General features: G+C 47.9%; 1 protein-coding gene across 14 annotated transcripts in view; it reads left to right on the forward strand.

The window, feature by feature from the left end:
* Positions 1-21,240, forward strand: part of LOC123992868 (histone-lysine N-methyltransferase MECOM-like) — a 224,613-nt gene that overhangs the window by 67,900 nt on the left and 135,473 nt on the right. For all 14 annotated transcript variants that reach the window (XM_046294448.1, XM_046294454.1, XM_046294449.1 and 11 more), the window contains exon 2: positions 4,650-5,005. In XM_046294448.1, coding sequence (XP_046150404.1) covers positions 4,650-5,005 — 356 coding nt within the window. The remainder of the gene's footprint in view (positions 1-4,649; positions 5,006-21,240) is intronic.

A 21,240-nucleotide genomic window follows, 5' to 3' on the forward strand; every position in this document is an offset into this window, starting at 1 on the left:
CCTTGTCTTTCCGTCTGTCTCTCTCTCTGTGAGATTGAGTCTCTGACAGCCCTAATCTACAGCTCATCAACTGGATGTCATCTGACAACTTCCTCTGCTCTTCCTGGTGTGGTGGGTCTTCAGAGGTTGTTAGGTGGTGTGAATGATCACACCACTTTTCTCATTAACATTAGTGTGTGATCTGAGAGGCATTTCAAAATATTTCCATGGAAATAATTCAACATGATTTTAACAGCCTAGTTTATTTTAATAAACTACATTATGGACATCTAAGTAGAGAGTTTGGATGGTGGTTGAGGTGTGTGTGTATGTGTGCGTGCATCTGTGTGTGTTTGTGCATGCGTCTGTGTCTCTCTATGTGTGTGCGTCCGTGTGTGCATCTGTGTGTGTGGATCAAAGATTCCAGGCTGACAGCGCAGCGGTGCGGTGTCACACAGCCGTTCAGGAATGTACCGAGGCACAGGGATGTGTAGCTACAGCCTCATTAGCAACCCCACCTCCCCACCGACCCTCCCAGCTTGTCAGGGCGCGTTAGCCACAGCCCGCCACAGTCACAGGGGGAGAGGCTGCTTCCTGTGGAGGGTTTCCTGTCTGTCTGTCCTCTCTGGGCCCAGAGCAGGAGGCCCGGCAGGCCTGGCTAAGACCCGCTCTCAAATTACACCTTCATTCCCTACAAGGAATGGGCAAATCTTAAATTCCACGTAATGTTCACTTAGTCATGGATTGATGTCAATGGCAGACTAAGTGCAAATGTGGAAGTTAGGGAGTTAGAATTTGCCCCATAGTGCACTACTTCTGACCAGAGGTCTATAAAGCCCCATAGTGCACTACTTCTGACCAGAGGTCTATAAAGCCCCATAGTGCACTACTTCTGACCAGAGCTCTATAAAGCCCCATAGTGCACTACTTCTGACCAGAGGTCTATAAAGCACCATAGTGCACTACTTCTGACCAGAGCTCTATAAAGCCCCATAGTGCACTACTTCTGACCAGAGCTCTATAAAGCCCCATAGTGCACTACTTCTGACCAGAGCTCTATAAAGCCCCATAGTGCACTACTTCTGACCAGAGCTCTATAAAGCCCCATAGTGCACTACTTCTGACCAGAGGTCTATAAATCCCCATAGTGATACAGTAGGATGGATAAAGTAGTCTAAAGTAGTGTATTATGTGGTGAATAGTATGTCAGGCATAGCTAAGGCCTACTCTCAAAATACACTTTCATTCCCTAATACATAGTGCACTACTTCTGACCAGAGGAGACGTAAAGTAAAAGAATCCTTCCCAGGACACCACACACTGACGCCAAGAACAGATGCTCTACTCTTGGATTTAGTAAGAAGCCATTGCCATCTGCGCCAATGCAACATAGCCTAGATTTACATTTTTATTACTTCCAAAGAAAATAAATTTTGGAGGTTTTCGTACGCTTACATTGATGTTTTGATTCTTGCTTGAACAGTCGCTATAGATTGTATTTGGTTGTGATCTTTGCAAAATAACTGTTTCGGATACAGCAGTTGTTAACTCGACTGCTGACGCTCTTTGAGATAAGCTGTGGCTAAAGCTAGCCAACGAGCCATTTTACTGGTTGAAGTCCAAGTGTTTTTAAGAATAATGCATTTGATTTGCGATGGTGACACGCACGTTATATTAAGCAGGACATTCATACGAGCCTTCAAATCCAAAAGCAGTGTGAAATGCACTTGGAAGCAACATGTAAATAGAGGCTTTGTTTGCTGGCGTTCCCTCGTGCGGCAATGATTGCAAACACAAAAAGCGGTCTATGGGGTCAAAAGTAGTGCACTATAAATAAGTCCTTTAGACTCCTTTGGTAGAGACACTAGTCGACAAGCAGACATTCAGTGGGCACATGTCAAATTACACCCCTATATTTATAGTGCACCACTTCAGATCAGATCAGAGCCCCATAGTGCTCTGGTAGAAGTTGTAGTAGTAGTGCAGGGTTTACCGTGGCATCTGAGATGAGTACCCTTTCACACTAATGAGCCAAACCAAGCTGAGCTGGCCTGGTTACACATCCACCCACCATAGTTGCCAGAATTATGCTGGAAAGGACAATGTGAGAAGCAGGCATAGTTTGGTTTGAGTCGGCTCAATAGCGTGAAAAGTTTATTGTCACCTGTGGTCAGGTCGGTGTTGTAACAGAGCGGACCACACTTCCTCATCAGGGCTAGTCAGCCACGTGCGGCCTGGTCCCAAGCAGCCCGGCGAGGGTTCAAGGGTCGGCCTGTGGTGTCCTTTCTCACTGTACTCACAATTAACCTCCGCCGACCCGGCCTCAGCTTCCTCTGTTTTCACACAGCGGCTGAATGATGAAGGTCAGGAAAGGGAAATATAAAACAGTTTAGAACAGCACAATGCTACCATGTGGACCCGCCCAGCACCAAGCCGAGCCCCAGCTAGCCAAACAATCTGAACCAGCGGCTGCTTCACTATTGACTCTCTCTCTCTCTCTCTCTCTCTCTCTCTCTCTCTCTCTCTCTCTCTCTCTCTCTCTCTCTCTCTCTTTCTTTCTCTCTTTCTTTCTCTCTCTCTCTCTCTCTCTCTCTCTCTCTCTCTCTCTCTCTCTCTCTCTCTCTCTCTCTCTCTCTCTCTCTCTCTCTCTCTCTCTCTCTCCCTCTCTCTCTCTCTCTCCCTCTCTATCCCTCTCTCTGTCTCTCTCTGTCTCACTCTGTCTCTCGCGCTCTCTCTCTCTCTCTCTCTCTCTCTGTCTCTTGCTCTCGCTCTCGCTCTCTCTCTCTCTCAATCTCTCTCTCTCTCAATCTCTCTCTCTCTCTCTCTCTCTCTCTCTCTCTCTCTCTCTCTCTCTCTCTCTCTCTCTCTCTCTCTCTCTCTCTCTCTCTCTCTCTCTCTCTCTCTCTCTCTCTCGCCCTCTGTTAGGTGTTTCTGGGCTACTCTACTATCACAGTAGAATCAAGCCCTTTCCTTCTCTTCAGACACTTGGCCCTGTTATCACAGCCCTGCACCACTTTCCTCCGTCCCCTGTTTATTTTAACTACCCCTACTGATCAAATATTTGTGTTTGGACCCTGTATATTTTCCCATATTATGTTCAATTGAAGATGGAAGATGTAGAGATGATCCTTCCTCGTGGTGCTTAGTGTTAGGTCGTAGGTTAGGGGAGGACTGGTTTTTCACTCTGGGTCGGAGAAGGCATAAGCCTCACTCACAACTCTCACAGGGCCATGTTAGCTGTAATATGTCATTGATTTGTGCTTGATTACATGATTAGGGACTTATTTTGCATGGTGTATTTGTAGGACAATCATCTCCAGCTTCCATTTGGCTCATTCATCTCCCTCCTCTCCCCTGTAACTACACTACATGACCAAAAGTATATGGACACCTGTTCGTCGAACATCTCATTCCAAAATCATGGGCATTAATATGGAGTTGGTCCCCCTTTTGCTGCTATAACAGCCTCCACTCTTCTGGGAAGGCATTCCTCTAGATGTTGGAACATTGCTGCTGGTATTTGCATCCATTCAGCCATAAGAGCATTAGTGAGGTCGGGCAGTGATGTTGGGCTATTAGGCCTGGCTCGCAGGCGGCGTTCCAATTCATCCCAACGGTGTTCGATGGGGTTGAGGTCAGGGCTCTGTGCAGGCCAGTCAAGTTCTTCCACAAATACCATTTCTGTACGGGCTTCACTTTGTGCACGGGTGCATTGTCATGCTGAAACAGGAAAGGGCCTTCCCCAAACTGTTTCCACAAAGATGGAAGCACAGAATTGTCTACAATGTCATTGTATGCTACACCATTAAGAATTCCCTTCACTGGAACTAAGGAGCCTAGGCCGGACCATTAAAAACGTTATAGTTGGCACTATGCATTCAGGCAGGTAGCGTTCTCAAGGCATCTGCCAAACCTAGATTAATCCGTCAAACTGCCAGATGGCAAAACGTGATTCATCACTCCAGAGAACATGTTTCCACTCCAGAGTCCAATGGCGGCGAGCTTTACACCACTCCTGCCGATGCTTGGCATTGCGCATGGTGATCTTAAGCTTGTGTGTGGCTGCTCGGACATAGAAACACATTTCACAAAGCTCCCGACAAACAGTTCTTGTGCTGATGTTGCGTCCCGAAGCAGTATGGAATTCGGTAGTGAGTGTTGCAACCGAGAGCAGTGTTGCAACTGGCGGTCCTGTTCTGTGCTCTTGTGTGGCCTACCACTTCACGGCTGAGCCGTTTTGCTCCTAGACGTTTCAACTTCACAATAACACCCCTTAGAGTTGACTGGGGCAGCTCTCGCAGGGCAGAAATTTGACGAACTGACTTGGAAAGGTGGCTTCCTATCACAGTGCCACATTGAAAGTCACTGTGCTCTTCAGTAAGGCAATTCTACTGCCAATGTTTGTCTATGGAAATAGCATGGTTGTGTGCTCGACTCTATACACTTGTCAGCAACAGGTGTGGCAGAAATAGCCGAATCCACAATTTTTTTACATACTTTTGGTGATGTAGTTTATTCCCCAGGTTGCTGCTGTTAATTAGAATGTGTTCTCAGTCAACTTACCTGGTAAAATAAGGGTTAAATAAATCAAATAAAAAGCTGTCTACACTGATGCTGTACTTTAGGTAGAAATGCTAGAGCCTCAAGTTCTCTCTCTCCCTCTCCTTCAGGTAATGGTGAGGACTTTGCCCTCTACCCCTCTGATGTTCTGGATGATGTGTGTGTGTCGGACGGATACCCCGCGGCACCATCCTCGGCCCCCCTAGCAGAAGACCACCCCTCCCCTGGCTTCTCCGCTGACGATGACACGTCTCCCCTGGAGCCGCCCCCCTTCCACTCTGCCATCTACATGCCCCAGGACGAGCTGCCTGTTCCCCCCGACTTGCAGCTGCGCCAGTCGGGCGTCCCCGGTGTCGGTGGCGTCCTGGGCATCTGGGCACGGAGGACGCTGGATGTGGGCGAGCGATTCGGACCATATGTGGGCGAGCAGCGGGCGTGCCTGAGAGACCCCACCCAAGGCTGGGAGGTAGGAGAAACACTTGCTGTTTATTGTCTGAACAGGGGATTCTCTTCTCTCTGTTCTCTGTTATGGAGGGAGGGATGGAGGGAGGGAGGAGAGCAGGTCTTAGTTCTTCTGTTAACTTTGTCTCTGCCTCTATGTTGGTCTCTGGGTTTTAAGTGTCCCAGTTGCTGTGGCGTTTGTTGCTGAGTGATGTGAGGTGATCTCACCTCAGCCCAGTCCAAAGGGGTAACAGAAAGTGTCCTCCAGGCAGCCCCTCTGTGGTCTGTATGCTCTTAACTCAATTAAAATGAAAAGCTATAAATCCTGTCTTTAGCCCCAGTTAAAGACCTACAGCGGCCATCAGCCAATCGCAATATTGGCCAGGCCGCCCACACAATCGAAGGCAGGGGTTACAGGACAAGGTCAGAGGTTAGGAAGTCAGGTGCAGCCTCTGTCTGTGTCAGCCCATGTCTCGTTTTACACAGGGGGATAGGAGGGGGAGGGGAGGGGGAGAAGGTTGAGGTCATAAGGGTATCAGTCTAATTGAGATCCCCCTAAACAGATCCTCTCCTCTCATTTCGGGATGACAGACCTCCTACTCCTGTGAAAACACTCGGCAGTCTTTGTCCTTCTGTAAGACAGCACTAGCAACACCACGCATGACTATCTGCTGGTTCAACCAAACGATCAAACACTAGATAGCATCAATGCCTTTTGATGAATAAAATCAAGGGTGTAGACCAAATAAAAAAGATGATCTAACACTGGTAAACTATGATAACCTACAGAAGTCTCCCAACCCTTAGGCCCAATTTGATGCTAGCTGACTCCTGAGTGTTTGTAGAATATCATCTCTGGTCTATATAAATAGTTTGGGTTTGGATTTGGTTTGGATGGTGGAACGGTGGTCATGGTTAGACTTGCATCATCGACCATCAGGTCTAACTGAGTGGGTTTGGCTCCGACGGGACCAATAAATGGATTCACTCCCGCCGTACGTTTCTGCTCCAAGCAGCAACTTTTTGTTCATTATTTACTGCTACCATGAGACTCAGCACATCAATTGCCCCAATGGCGAAATTAAACTCTCTCTCTCTCTCTCTCTCTCTCTCTCTCTCTCTCTCTCTCTCTCTCTCTCTCTCTCTCTCTCTCTCTCTCTCTCTCTCTCTCTCCCGCTTTGATTTTTTAAAATTATTTTTATATTTCACTAACATTGGGTTTGAAAATGATTTTAAAAGTATCTGTCTCGCCCAGAGAGAGATTTACGGCTGGTTGAACAAGCTCTCGGCCCTCTGTCTTTTTTTTCCCAGGGAAGGAAATAAAGGAAAAAGGTTTCATGAATTTTAATCCGCCGGTAATTTATGGGGAGCTTGAATAATATGTATTTAAAAGGAGCTGAGGATTATGGGAGAAAAGATGGGATGGCCGAGGAGGCAGCACTGTGTCATTATGTTTAATTACTTCACTGACAGCGGCCCATAACTCTTTCCATTAAGTAAATAAGTTGTAAAGAATTTATGATGAAATGCCACATTATTCAGAACGGATATTCAGTCATGACATCCCTGCATTAAATATGGTAAACGCCGTTAAGTCCCCCTCCATAGAAAGCCTCGCTCCATCGCCGCACGCAAACCGTCAATATGCCAATAAGCAAGAGGGTCTGTAAAAAAAAATAATAATAATTGATTTGGTAAATGTGAGTTAAGATAGATCTGTTTGCTTTCATCATCAATTCTGCGCGGCGTGCCGGGGTGATGTCACCGACCAGGGAGCGATAAAGCGGTAGCGCCCATCTTGAGCGAGTGATGGAGGGCCGTGAGCGCCTGCCGCCCGGGCCCTTGACAGACCGGGGGAAGTTTGTCACCAGGGAGGCCAGCGCTCCACGCCATCACCATAAATTTGGGCATTATTCATAAAGGAATATAGTGAGTTATAGCAGAGATGCTTTATGATTACAGGAATGGGGAGTTATGGGTAAGATAGCTTCAGTAAATAAAAGACAGCCAATGTGGTTGTGAGGGCTGGAGGTCCTCCTGCTTTTCACTGAGGGCACAACAAGCCCAACCAGTCAGACCAGGTGTGTGTGTGTGTGTGTGTGTGTGTGTGTGTGTGTGTGTGTGTGTGTGTGTGTGTGTGTGTGTGTGTGTGTGTGTGTGTGTGTGTGTGTGTGTGTGTGTGTGTGTGTGTGTGTGTGTGTGTGTGTGTGTGTGTGTGTGTGTGTGTGTGCGTGCGTGCGTGCGTGTGCGTGCGTGCGCGTGCATGCGTTGTATACTTTTCTATGTGGTTGCACGACAGATGTATACCTTGTTCACAGGAGCGTTATGATATTTCCCTTTTTTTTAAACTGCTTGTTTTACACGGTTTCATTTCAAACAAAATGGAGAGTGTGTTTTTCTACTATATACAGGCTTCTTCTGGATGTCAAAATAATAACAACTAGAGGACATGAGAGAAGAATGAATAAAGAGAGAGAGTTTTAGAGAGCTATGCTCCAAAGAAAGAAAGAAAAGAAGAAAGAAAGAAAGGGTTTATTTGTATTTGACCTGGTGTTCTTCATTAGAATCAGCAGCCGGCCTCCATCGTCTCTCCCTCCTCAATGAGATCTCACAAAAGTCGACTCCAGACCTGCTCAGCCGAGGACTGGAACAAGCACTATTTAGTGGAAACAGCAGGGGAGAGGTGAGGGGTGATGAGGGTGAGGGTGTTATCAAGGGTTGATCTATTAGTGGAAAGACTAAACTAACTAACCTGTTGTCTGACAGCCCAGGGATCAGCATGTGTTGCCTCCCTATTCCTTACATTGGAATGTTATTTTTGGGTTTTACTGTTGGATTTGATCAGGTTTATCACTGATAGATACAAATACATAGGTATAGCTATAATGTATATAATGCTGGTATTATAGAAGTAGATCGCATGTATTGTTGTCACATAAATTGGGTCTGTATTATATGGGAACAATAATAGAATGAGGGACATACTTTTCCCAAAGCAGTTGAATATTACTTTTACACGCAGTGATCCTTTTCCCCCTGGATACTCACAACTAGTCCATATTCTCCTTTCTTTTCTTGAGCCATGGGGCACATTGAAATTCAAACACTGTTTGTGTCCGTCCTCCTCAGCTCAGCCCACCAGCAACAATGAGAGAGACGGCCCAGCGAGAGAAAGAGTTATCCTCCGACTCAATGAGTTTTCACTGGGTTTCACCCACTGCCTCTCGCTTCATCACACTGGCCCACGGTTTACAGGTCCGGTCCACCACACTGGGCGGGGTGGTGGGGGAGGGGCCGGGACTCAGGGCCTTTGTGCATCTCTTGAGTGGGTGTTGGGAGGAGGGTGGGTGGTGTGGTGGAGATTAGAAGTGCTGGGTGAATGGGGAGTCGAGGATTAGGTGGGCTGGTCTGGTCTGGGCCTGCTTTCCAGCACAGGGCACAGTAAGGAGGGGAGGAGGTGCATGGAGCCTCTCTGCTGGTTGTCATTCAGATACCATTCAGATACCACATCAAGACCGGCAGACAGACACGACTAAGGAGGGTGGGAGGGAAGTAGGCGCTTTAGGCAGGTTGGGCTCAGGAGGGGAGAAGGGAGGGAGGTAGAGTTTTAGGCAGGTTGGAATCAGGAGGAGAGAAGGGAGGGAAGGTAAAGCTTTAGGCATGTTGGAATCAGGAGGAGAGAAGGGAGGGAGGTAGAGCTATAGGCAGGTTGGAATCAGGAGGAGAGAAGGGAGGGAGGTAGAGCTTTAGGCAGGTTGGAATCAGGAGGAGAGAAGGGAGGGAGGTAGAGCTTTAGGCATGTTGGAATCAGGAGGAGAGAAGGGAGGGAGGTAGAGCTATAGGCAGGTTGGAATCAGGAGGAGAGAAGGGAGGGAGGTAGAGCTTTAGGTAGGTTGGAATCAGGAGGAGAGAAGGGAGGGAGGTAGAGCTTTAGGCATGTTGGAATCAGGATGAGAGAAGGGAGGGAAGGTAGAGCTTTAGGCAGGTTGGAATCAGGAGGAGAGAAGGGAGGGAGGTAGAGCTTTCTGCAGGTTGGAATCAGGAGGAGAGACGGGAGGGAGGTAGGTAGAGCTTTAGGCAGGTTGGAATCAGGAGGAGAGACGGGAGGGAGGTAGAGCTTTAGGCAGGTTGGAATCAGGAGAGAAGGGAGGGAGGTAGGTAGAGCTTTAGGCAGGTTGGGTTCAGGAGGAGAGGGGCGGGCCGGAGAGGGCGTGTTTTTTCTGCGCGGATAAGCCGTTGTCTTGAATGAATGCAGATGTCTCCTAACTGTCCCCCTGTCCTGTGTCTCCGACGGCCTGTCACCTCTGTCACCGGGGGAGAAAGAAGCCAAAAGAGTTTCACTCCCACCCAAAGGGACCCTTAATCCGCTGGCCCCAGCCTCTTTGACTGTCCCAGAGATGAACCCACACTGCAGCGTAGAGAGCCTGCAGCCACTGGGGAGGGATAAACCTCTCTGTCATTCACCAGCTTTCAATGAACACAAACTCTGAGACTCTCTCTCTCTCTCACATACAAGTACTTACAAATTCCAAGTAAGGTGGCCTGGCCTTGGGAACGATCTGAAAACAAAGTATCAGTGTATTGTTGTAGTCTTAATTCAACAGCAGTGAAGTCATTACATCACATTTTCAACATCCCTTACTACTCCCACTAAATGATGGCTAACTGGTGTCGTCGTGTTTACAGTTGTAAGATGCGTTCCGAGTTTCAATGACCGTTGCCGCCTATAGCGTTAATGAATTGTAATAGTGGACAATAAAGTGAATTGAAATCTGTGGTGGCGTGTAGAGAGAGGCAGAATGTCGGGTCACAATCCAATAGCCAGTGTACTGGAGTCAGTGGTGACCTAACAGCCCCCATCCATCCATCCATCAACCCTTCCATCCATCCATCAATATATCCCTCCATCCCCCCATCCCTCTATCCCTCCATCCCCCATCCCTCTATCCCTCCATCCCCCCATCCCTCTATCCCTCCATCTCCCCATCCCTCTATCCCTCCATCCCTCTATCCCTCCATCCCCCCATTCCTCTATCCTTCCATCCCTCCATACCCCCATCTCTCTATCCCTCCATCCACCCCATTCCTCTATCCCTCCATCCCCCATCCCTCCATCCCGTCATTCCTCTATCCCTCCATCCCTCTATCCCTCCATCCCTCCATCCCCCCATCCCTCTATCCCCCCACCTCTCTATCCCTCCATCCCTCCATTCCTCTCAGAGGCTGGATGTTGAGGTTGTACAGGAACACTGCTACTGAGCACACATATTTTTTATAGAGGCCTCATCATCACACAGACACCTAATTGTAATGAGAGTTAAGCTTGCAAATGAAACCTGGCTCTGTTTTCTGGTCTTAGGAAGGGTGTCTGTGTGTGTCCGTGTACGTGTTTGTGTGTGCATGTGTGTGTCCGTGTACATGTTTGTGTGTGCATGTGTGTCCGTGTACGTGTTTGTGTGTGCATGTGTGTGTCCGTGTACGTGTTTGTGTGTGCATGTGTGTGTTTGTGCGCGGAGTGAGTTAGTGAGGGGAGGGGGCTCCATTGTTTCAGTGCAGCCTGCAGCACGACTGTGACTGTGGCCCTCTGCGTATAGGGACCTTCTTCACCCCCCCCCCCACCAACCCGCTTACTGTTGGGGGAAATAGAGCTGTGCCCAGCCACCCTAATCAGCTTACAGCGCTAATTCATCCCCAGCTTCAGTGCCTCAGCCTCAGCCCCAGCCCCAGCCCCAGCCCCAGCCCCAGCCCCAGCCCCAGCCCCAGCTCCAGCTCCAGCTCCAGACCCATCTCCAGACCCTGCCGCAGTCCCCAGTCCAAGTCCTAACTCCAGCCTCTACCAGGCAGAACACATTGCCATCATCCTCCATCCCTGCATTCTCCACCTGGGGGCCACACAGCACCCTTCCCCGTTTACTTGGAGTGTGCTCCATCTTCTTAAACAGGTCCTGTGGGGCGTGTGTGTGTTTACAGTTTGTGTGCGTGTGTGCGTGCTTTTGTCTATGTCTGCATGCATGCCATTGTCCACTCTGCCCCCTTTCGGGGCGATGAGCTTCCCTCCAATGTGACTGGAGGTCGATTGTCTCGGAGAGATGGTGTCTATTCAAAACAAAAAGACAAAAAAGAGAGGTTGGGGGTCTTTCTCACTCCCTCTCATTTGATTAGTAATCCCTTTCTTTGGTCTAATCTGTCGTGTTTGGTGGTGGTGGAAGGGTAGCTTGGGGGGAGAGGACTGTTATTATTGACGTTCTAATCTCGTGTGAGAGGAGCGAGGAAAGGCGAGCCACATTCAAAAGGCAGAGACAGAAAGAGAAAGAGACATAGAGAATTCCACTCCACGAGAGCACCGAGCGCGCATTCCAACAGTCTTGTCTCTAGGCCACTCTTCTCTCTTTTAGTCCAAGAGAAAAAAATTAATTGACAAATTAACGATTTCCCCCCTCTATTCCTAGCCTGCTCCTCCCTCCTTCTCCTCCTCTCCTCCCCTCTCTCTCCCTCTCTCTGTCTGGCTGTGGTATCTCAGCAGGGAGGGGAAGCTAGGTTAACTAATTGAACAGGGTCAGAGTGAATTGCAGCAGGACAAAGACAGGCATCAGTGGCCCAGCCAGAGGAGGGTAGATCCACGACAACAATGCCAGGTGAAGGAGAGTGTGGATGGTGCGGGACGGGTAGCCTGAGGGGTCAGGGGTCACAGACCTTATTAGATCTCTGAAGAATAGGGTGACGTGTTTTGGGTGGTGGGGGCGGGGGCTGGGGGGGGTTCACCTGGTAGAAAGGCTACAATAGAGACGGGGAGGGAGGAAGTAGGGGGGGTGGGGGCACTCCATTAAAGCTAACTTCTGGAACTGCCCACTCAGGCCAGACAAGTGTCTGCACACCGGATGCCCTATACTTGGCAGTGCAACACATCCTATAGGAAGGCCAAGGGAAATGCACAGAGCTTAAGTCAAACACAATGACCTATGTCTGTCTATACGTTTGTCGTGTCTCTATAAGTACAACCAATCTCCGTTGGTTGATTCTAAAATCAGGTGCCATTAGCTCGTATCTTAGGAACTTAGTATAAATGGTAATACTGCCTTGTAAGACATGCTATAAGACATGCTATAAGACATGCTATAAGACATGCTTTATTCTGTCTACTGTCACCAGCTGTTTTTGCACTCTGAGGATGTCTCTGCTCAGATAGGATGTGATGGCACATCTGAATAAGGGTCTTTAAGATCTCACACCTCCCTAACTGTCTTCTCGGTCTCCCCTAGCATTAAATCAAATCAAATCAAATGTTATAGGTCACATACACATGGTTAGCAGGGGTTATTGCGAGTGTAGCAAAATGCTTGTGCCTCTAGTTCCGACAGTGCAGCAATATCCAACATGTCATCTAACAAATTCCACAACAACTGCCTAATACACACAAATCTAAGTAAAGGAATGGAATAATAATATATACATATAAATATATGGATGAGCAATGACCGAGCGTCATAGGCAAGATGCCAGGTGAAGGAGGGTGTGGATGGTGCGGGGCGGGTATAAAAGACATGTATATACATATGAGATGAGTAATGCAAGATATGTAAACATTCTTAAAGTGGCATTATTAAAGTGACTAGTGTTCCATTTATTAAAGGGTGATTTCAAGTCTGTATGTTGGCAGCAGCCTCTCTGTGTTAGTGATTTCTGTTTAACAGTCTGATAGCCTTGAGATAGAAGCTGTTTTTCAGTCTTTCCGTCCCAGCTTTGATGCACCTGTACTGACCACACCTTCTAGGTGGAAGCAGGGTGAACAGGCAGTGGCTCGGTTATGCATTGGTTGTTGTCCTCTGTAAAAGTGATCAAGCCAAATTTTTTAGCCTTCCTGTGACATGTCTATGGGACCATTTCAGCTGTAGATGTCCTGGAGGGATAGGGAGGTGCTCCCTCTGCTGTTTCCTGAGTCCACGTTATCTCTGTTTGCCCCCTCTGGTTTCCTGAAGTGCATTGTGCCCCTGTAGGCTGTCTCGTCGTTGTAGCTAATCAAGCCTACCACTGTAGTGTCGTCTGCAAACTTGATGATTGAGTTGGAGGTGTGAGTAGCCACGCAGTCGTGGGTAAACAGAGAATACAGGAGGGGGCTGAGCACGCACCATTGTGGGGCCAATGTGTTGAGGATCAGTGGGGTGGAGATGTTGTTTCCTACCTTCACCACCTGGGGGTGGCCCGTCAGATAGTCCAGGGCCCAATTGCATAGGGCGGGGTTGAGACCCAGGGCCTCTAGCTTCATAATGAGCTTGGAGGATACTATGGTGTTGAATGCTGAGCTACTGTCAATTAACAGAATTCTTACATAGGTATTCCTCTTGTTCAGATGGGTTAGGGCAGTGTGCAGTGTGATGGTGATTGCATCGTCTGTGGATCTGTTGGGGCGGTATGCAAATCGCAGTGGGTCTAGGGTGTCAGCTAGGGTGGAGGTGATATGGTCCTTGACTAGTCTCTCAAAGCACTTCATGATGATGGAAGTGAGTGCTACGGGGTGATAGTCATTTAGTTCAGTTACCTTCGCTTTCTTGGGTACAGAAACAATGTTGGACATCTTGACACAAGTGGTGACAGCTTGAGATAAGAAGAGATTGAATATGTCCGTAAACACACCAGTCAGCTGGTCTGCGCATGCTCTGAGGACATGGCTAGAGATGCCGTCTGGGCCGGGCAGTCTTGCGAGAGTTAACACGTTTAAATGTCTTACTCACGTCGGCCACGGAGAAGGAGAGCCCGCAGTCCTTGGTAGCAGGCCGCCTTGGTGGCACTGTATTATCCTTAAAGCGGGCAAAGAAGGTGTTTAGTTTGTCTGGAAGAAAGACGTCGGTGTCCGTGACGTGACTGGTTTTCTTTTTGTAGTCCGTGATTGTCTGTAGACCCTGCCACATGCGTCTTGTGTCCGAGCCGTTGAATTGCGACTCCACTTTGTCTCTATACATCACCCTTTTCTCCAGTGTGCACTACCCTCTCTCTCTGTCACACACATACAGTACATGTACTCTCACTCAGAAACACACACCTTAAATCGCAAAAACCCATGTTCACACACAGTCACCCAGACAGGAGTGAAAATGAGGAGACCCTTAAATGGGTGCACAGGAAGCCGAGGTGATGAATTCTATGTGCGGGGATACGTCCAGCCAGCTCACAGTTACCTTATCTAGGGGCTCCCTTTAAACACACTGCTGATTGTTTCCAAATGTTCTCCTGGTGGCAGAGAAAGAGAAAGAGGGGGGAGATTGAACGAGAGAGAGAGTTTGTGTGTGAGAGAGAGAGAAACAGGGAGAAATACAGGCGCTCCAGGCACAGCCAGGCAGGACTTTTAGGCTAGAATCTCTTACATGGTTATTATGTCCTAGAATTCTCCTAGCAGTGTGTGTGTGTGTGTTTGTACGTACATGCGTGTGTGTTTTTATGTATATGCATGTGTGTGTGTGTGTGTGTGTGTCATTTTCTCCTAGTAGCTCGTTCCTGTGTATTATATGAGTTTGTGTGTGGGAGCATGCGGGAGCGTGTAATGTGACCATGTCAGTTTTGGAAATGTGTGTGCGACTCACTCACTCCCTCTCTCCCTTGTCCCAGTTCAAAGGCTAATGGGTGTGGGGGTCTAGTTTGAGAGCTCATTACCAGGTTAAGAGCTAAAACACAGGCAGGCAGGCCAGCATATTCAGACCCTGACACAGAGCAACACCATAGTCCTCTTCCAATTGCTCCATATTGCTCCTCCAATTACGGTAGAGCAGATCCAACGGGAGAGCTGCCACCGTGGAGAGGAAGCAGAGGCCCGATGGCTGTAATGAGGTCCTAACCCATACAGTGGGCCATTATGGCATAATGCTTTAATTTGAGCCATATGATAGCCATTGCATGTCTAAGTTATTGAAAAGTCTATATTTGTGAGCTTCCCCTCACCTCTTTATGTGGCCTGGGTTCTGAGAGTCGTTGTAGACTCCATAGAGAGAGAGAGAAACACAAGGGGTATTGATACGGTACCCTGTGGCACACCTAAGAGCTATCGCGTAAGACTAACACCCAAAACTTGATATTGACATATACCCATACCAGGCCTGAGTTCAAATATTATTTGAAAATACTCAAATACACTGTGATGCATTTACCCCAGTTATTTGAAAATAGTATTTCAAACAAGTATTTGAAAATACTGTCAAGTTCAATTTGGTAGACTGTTTTGATTTTACAAATAACAATTCAAATTGTTTTGGGCTGTGTATTTGAAAATACTCAAATACACAGAAAAAGTATTTTAAATACCAGATAGTCAAATACACAGGTATTTGAACCCAGTTCTGACCCATACCATATTATTAGTGCCCTGAGTTTATCCTTACCAGTGACCACATAACTTGATCAAGAAGAACTCTGGGCCCTACTCCAGTTTAACTCAGGGCCTATCTCTTACTGTTACACATTGATCCCATTAACACATGTGGATCCATGTAGCTGTGTTTGAGTGAGTGTGTGTGGAAGCGTTGGGATCTTCCAGTCAGATCTGAAATAACACTACCTTATTTCAATGTTGTGCTTTTCTTAGAAATCATCTCAGCAAAACCATATTGCAGTGCACAGTACATATGCTGTGAATCAGGTTTCATTTGTGCCAAGCTATATTTGCTATTTGTATACGTTCAGATCAACTTCAGGAATGTTATTTTAACTTTGTTACGTCGGTATATTTTTCATATCCAACATTGTTCATTGTTTAAAGAAATAAATGAAGTAATAAAAAGCCAACTCTTATTGGATTAGACGGCAAGCATATCTTCATGTGTTTTGCATTACTCTTTTCTAAACTTCTGTGTGAGGTAAGTGACTGGGGCTAGACATGGCAGTCACCCTGCAATCCACACATAAATGCAGCCCACTCATCCGCGGACAAAGTGGGACAGATAAAGTTTCTCCTCCAACCGCTGGGAGATGGAGAGGGAGAGAGGGAGAGAGGGAGGGGAGAGAGAGAGCTAGAATAATAGAGCAATAGAGTGAGAGAGAGAGAATGTCAGAGTGAATGAAACAATGAGCGAGTTAAAGGATGTACGTGTCTATTGTCAGTGAGAGATTGGGAGGAAGAAAAGGGACATGCACTGACTGGGAGATAGATTCCCCGGCTCTTTGAAGGGAACGTTCTGAAGTGTCCCCGTGCAGTCCCATAATAGGATTTTCCAGACTCCAGCAGGTATTCTGAGTGGGACTTTGTTTCTCAGGACTCCCAGATAAGGGTTAATGGAGCCCGATGGTTCCTCGGCCGCACAGACGCTCGGGGAGGCTACGCCACTCCCACCCATTGGCCTGCTTTGTCAGCACCAATCCGTCAGAAAGGATTTCTCCCCCGGACTAAAACTCAGCAGCCATTTCTGACACATCCAACGAACTTAATTGTTGTCTCCCGCTCCTGGCGCAGGCCTGTCAAGTCCTAACGAGTTAGCATCTTCCGCGAGGATGAGAGAAAGTCTCACGGAAATCAATTTCTCAGCCGATTACACTTTGTCATCAGCCAAAACAAAACAAAAAAGAAAAGGACAGAGAGCAGAGCTGTGGGATCTCTCTTCTCTCTCTCTCGCCTCTGATTGTTCCCTCTTTTTCTTCGGGCCCATTTTTATGGTCAATTCCTTTCCCCTCCGAGACACATTATGACAGGCATTGTAATCTCTTTAGAGCCGTGGGGACCCTCTCTTTCACACTCCTCTCTGGCCCTGAGTGACAGCGGGACGGGTTCCAACTGCTACCCAGAGCCATAAATCAACCCACCGCCTGGCACGGCTGGTGCACTGCTGGATCGGCCTACACTTCCTGAACCACTACCAGTTCCTGCAGGGGACAAAAAGGCCTTTGTGGGTTTCTTTGGGCAAGCCAGATACAGGTCCTCTCCCTTTGAGAGCGCTGAGGTTTATGAGCGACGCTGCCGAGAGGAGCTGTGGGAGGGCAGGCCAAACCAGAAGGAGAGAGAGGGAGTGGGGGTGGGGGTTAAGGAGTGGGGGGTGGGGGGTTAAGGAGTGGGGGTGGGGGTTAAGAGGGAGAAAAGGATAGTCCAAGAGATGTGACAAACAGAAGGAAGAAGATCATAGCAAGAAAAAAGAAAGAGGGAGAGAAGTTGAGAGCCTTGCCATGACCTCCTCCAGTGAAGTGCCTAAGTTTTGTCCCTCCCCGCTGTGCAAAACCTTTGTTCCACATCATTTCAACCCAAAGAATTGATGTGATGACATTGAATCAACGTGTGGAAACGTAATTGGGTTTGCAAACTTCTAACTTCTAACTTTCACGCAACTTTTAACCTCAATCCAATGACATGATGAAATGTTTTCACGTTGAATTCATGTTAGTTGACAACTCAACCAAATCAAATCAATAAATAAACTGACATCTGTGCCCAGTGGGTCTTCATTTATCTAACAGATTCCTATTGTTTACCCCCCACCCTACTTTCACTTCAATAAACTATAGAAACAGCCAGCAGTTCAGTGTCCCAGACCAGCCCTCTTCATGATGATCCTGTTCATGCAAACAGGGGCCACCGTTTTACCTTAGACAAAACAAAATTAATAAAGCTAGGTGCAAAACTGAAACAACATTTTTTTTCAGGCTTTCCCTCACCAAAAGTGGCCTCCCACACCCCATTTCCCCATCCTCCATCCAACCTCCATCTTACCTCAGTGCTTCACCGTCTCCACCTCAGCGTCAGCCAGTTAGAGACGACTGTTTTCTTTCGGACACAGATCAAGACATTACAACCGCCCCGGGCCCCAGGGGAACCATGTTGGGATGCTGTTGTGAAGCTTCTGACTCCGCCGTAAATCTGGTGTGGGTGTCCCATCTCCGCGGTGCCTGTGCGATGAGAACGCCAATGAGGCGTGAGGGTGAACATTCCTGGGCCGTTCTCACAGAAACCCCTGGGTTTTCGCTCTCGGCAAAGTAACACTTCTGACTGGTGCGTCTCTCTGCAGCTGCCCAGCTGTCTATCTTTCCACCCTACTGGAATGGCGCTCTCCTCCATACTCCCAGACTTTTAGTGGAAAACTTTTCCCGGGAACTTTGCTTATTTAGCATATAGCGCCGTGTTTGTGTTAAATGATGAATATGAGGCACCGTCATGTGTGTTATTCCACTGTCTATGAAAGATCGTTCTACTGCCAAGCGGCTGTGCACCAATGTGGATTTTTCCCATAATCCACCAGCAGTATTGTGTCTGTGTTGTAGTCGAGCCACAGAGCTCTCAGTGTGTGAAGTCTGTGGAGTCTGCTAATATAATGAGTAGAGAGTAGAGACTGTGCATGGCCATGAATACACTTCCAGGGAACAGCCTTGTTAAGACCAAGTGCCTGGGAAAGATTGTGGTTATTCTGGGTTGTAGTAGGTAATGGGGGAGATTTGTGGTCGGTAGTGGTAGCAGTCGGGGGACTGTGTGTGGTTGTTAGGCCATAGAAATAGAATTACTAGAGGCGAGAAAGCTTCTCAGACCACAGCAATGTGATTGGACCACTCATGGGAACACTCAATATGGCCACCGGTCTGCCCATCACAGAACATTGACTTGAATGAGAATGTCTGCTCTAGAAATTATATTTCTATGGCCAGGGCTGTGACAAACAGGTTGTACTTGGTGTAGCTCTAGTCTGCTGTGTGTGGTGGTCTGGGTTGTGCTGGATCCGGGGCCTGTGTACCTCAGACTCTCCTCATGGGCCAGGCCTGTTGGAGCCTCATCCTGCTGCAGCCTCAACCTACTGCAACGCTGGCAGGCTGGGTCCGGGCCTGTGCACCTCAGTCTCTCCACACAACAGACAGGTTAGCCACGTTAGCCAGATTTTTCACCCAAATGGAAATTCTGCCTGTCACCTCTCCTGCCGCCTCCAACCGCCTCCCCTGTCCAATCCGTCACTCCACGCCGCCGGCCGTGCAAATAGGCCTGCCACTCTCACTGTCATCAGGGTAACGGATGTCCCGTCATTACTGCAGGGCGGGGTGAGGTGCACCCAGGTCCACTCCCCAACCCACCCTCTCTGGTGATGAGCTTCCCCTCCCTCAGCAGTTGGTTAGGAAGGAAGGGCAGTGTAGAAAGGAGGAGGCGGGTTAACACCCCCCATCACTCCCCCTCCCCTCTACCCCATCTCTCTGGTCCAGACTCAAAAGCAACCATAAGAAGAAAATAAATCGTGTCCACCGCCCGGACTGGTAACCCAAACGGCCGTCATAAATAACGGGGGCCTATTTGAAGGGGAAGATGGGGGCATTAGAAGCTATTTACACTGCGGTAGCCATGCCATCGATCACGAGCACGCGGCCCATAGATAAGAGAGCTCTGATGTCATGGTTATTTATGATGATCTCTGACAGTAAGGCTACAAAGAGATTTTCCGGCCGACAGCTCCATCCGTTTTTTGGGGATATGATGCATTCTGTCGTCAGGGAAACAATCAGGGGTGGCTGCCACAACGGCCGGCGGAGCGCCACGGATGCCTGCCCCTGATACACAACCCCTCAATCCAGCCCTCCCTCCCTCGCCACCCAGACAAATGGCATAAGTGTGATTAGGCTCATAAAAAGGGGGGAGAGGGGAGACCTCTGAGCCAGTTATGTCTCTGTCCCACAGCATCATGTACAGTAATCAGTAGGGAGACTATGAGGCTACATGGAAGCCTATGGAAGAGCATATAGAGAGTGTGGACACACTGGTGGTGGACACACACTGCTACGCACACACACACCGGCATGTTCGCTGGGGCTGGCGTTACACACACAAGGCCCTAGCACGCATACAGTACCAGTCAAAAGTTTGGACACACCTACTCTTTATTTGTACTATTTTCTACATTGTAGAAACTAAAACTATGAAATAACACACATGGAAACATGTAGGAACCAAAAAATGTGAAAGAAATCCAAATATATTTCAGTTTTCAGATTTTTGAAAGTAACCACCCTTGGCCTTGGTGACAGCTTTGCACACTCTTGGCATTCTCTCAACCAGCTTCATGAGGAATGCTTTTCCAACAGTCTTGAAGGAGTTCCCACATACGCTGAGCACCTGTTGACTGCTTTTCCTTCACTCTGCGGTCCAACTCATCCCAAACCATCTCAATTGGGTTGAGGTCGGGTTAAGCTGGTTAAGTGTGCCTTGAATTCGAAATGAATCACAGACAGTGTCACCAGCAAGCACCATCACACCTCCCCATGCTTCACGGGGGGAAGCACACATTCAGAGATCATCCGTTCACCTACTTTGCGTCTCACAAAGACACGGCGGTTGGAACCAAAAATCTCAAATTTGGACTCATCAGACCAAAGGACAGATTTCCACCGGTCTAATGTCCATTGCTCGTGTTTCTTGGCTCAAGCAAGTCTCTTCTTATTATTGGTGTCATTTAGTAGTGGTTTCGTTGCAGCAATTCGACCATGAAGTCCTGATTCATGCAGTTTCCTCTGAACAGTTGATGTTGAGATGTGTCTGTTACTTGAACTCTGTGAAGCATTTATTTGCTCTACAATCAGAGATGCAGTTAACTCTAATAAACGTATCCTCTGCAGCAGAAGTAACTCTGGGTCTTCCTTTCCTGTGGTGGTCCTCATGAGAGCCAGTTTCATCATAGCGCTTGAAGGTTTTTGCCACTGCACTTGAAGAAACTTTAAAAGTTCTTGAAATGTTCCGTTGTGATTGTCTTAAAGTAATGAGGGACTGTCATTTCTCTTTGCTTATTTGATATGTTCTTGCTATAATATGGACTTGGTCTTTTACCAAATAGGGCTATGTTCTGTTTACCACCCCTACCTTGTCACGACACAACTGATTGGCTCAAACGCATTAAGAAGGAATTTGATTTGTTTAACACTTTTTTAGGTTACTACATGATTCCATATGTTTTATTTCATAGTTATGTTCTCTTCATTATTATTTTACAATGTATAAAATAGTAGAAATCGAGAAAAACCCTTGAATGAGTGGGTGTGCACACGCATGCGCATGCACAGGCACACGCCGACCAGGGCACAGAGATTACTGTAAGCTGTAAAAAGCTGTCTTAAGCTGAAAAAATTGGCCGAAGAGAAAGAGAAAGAGAAAGAGAGAGAGAGTCCCTGGGCTGTAGCAGGAGAGGTGGAGAGGGGCGGAATGAAGTTAAGAACAGGAGTTTGGCGCGGCTCCCCTCTTTCTGTGTTTTCAGTCGCCAGCTCCTCCAAGCAGATGCAGGAATATTGTGAATATTAGTGAGGAACTTCTAGCTTGGGTCCAATCTCAGG

Source organism: Oncorhynchus gorbuscha, linkage group LG13 (assembly GCF_021184085.1).
Source record: "Oncorhynchus gorbuscha isolate QuinsamMale2020 ecotype Even-year linkage group LG13, OgorEven_v1.0, whole genome shotgun sequence".
Classification (NCBI taxonomy): domain Eukaryota; kingdom Metazoa; phylum Chordata; class Actinopteri; order Salmoniformes; family Salmonidae; genus Oncorhynchus; species Oncorhynchus gorbuscha.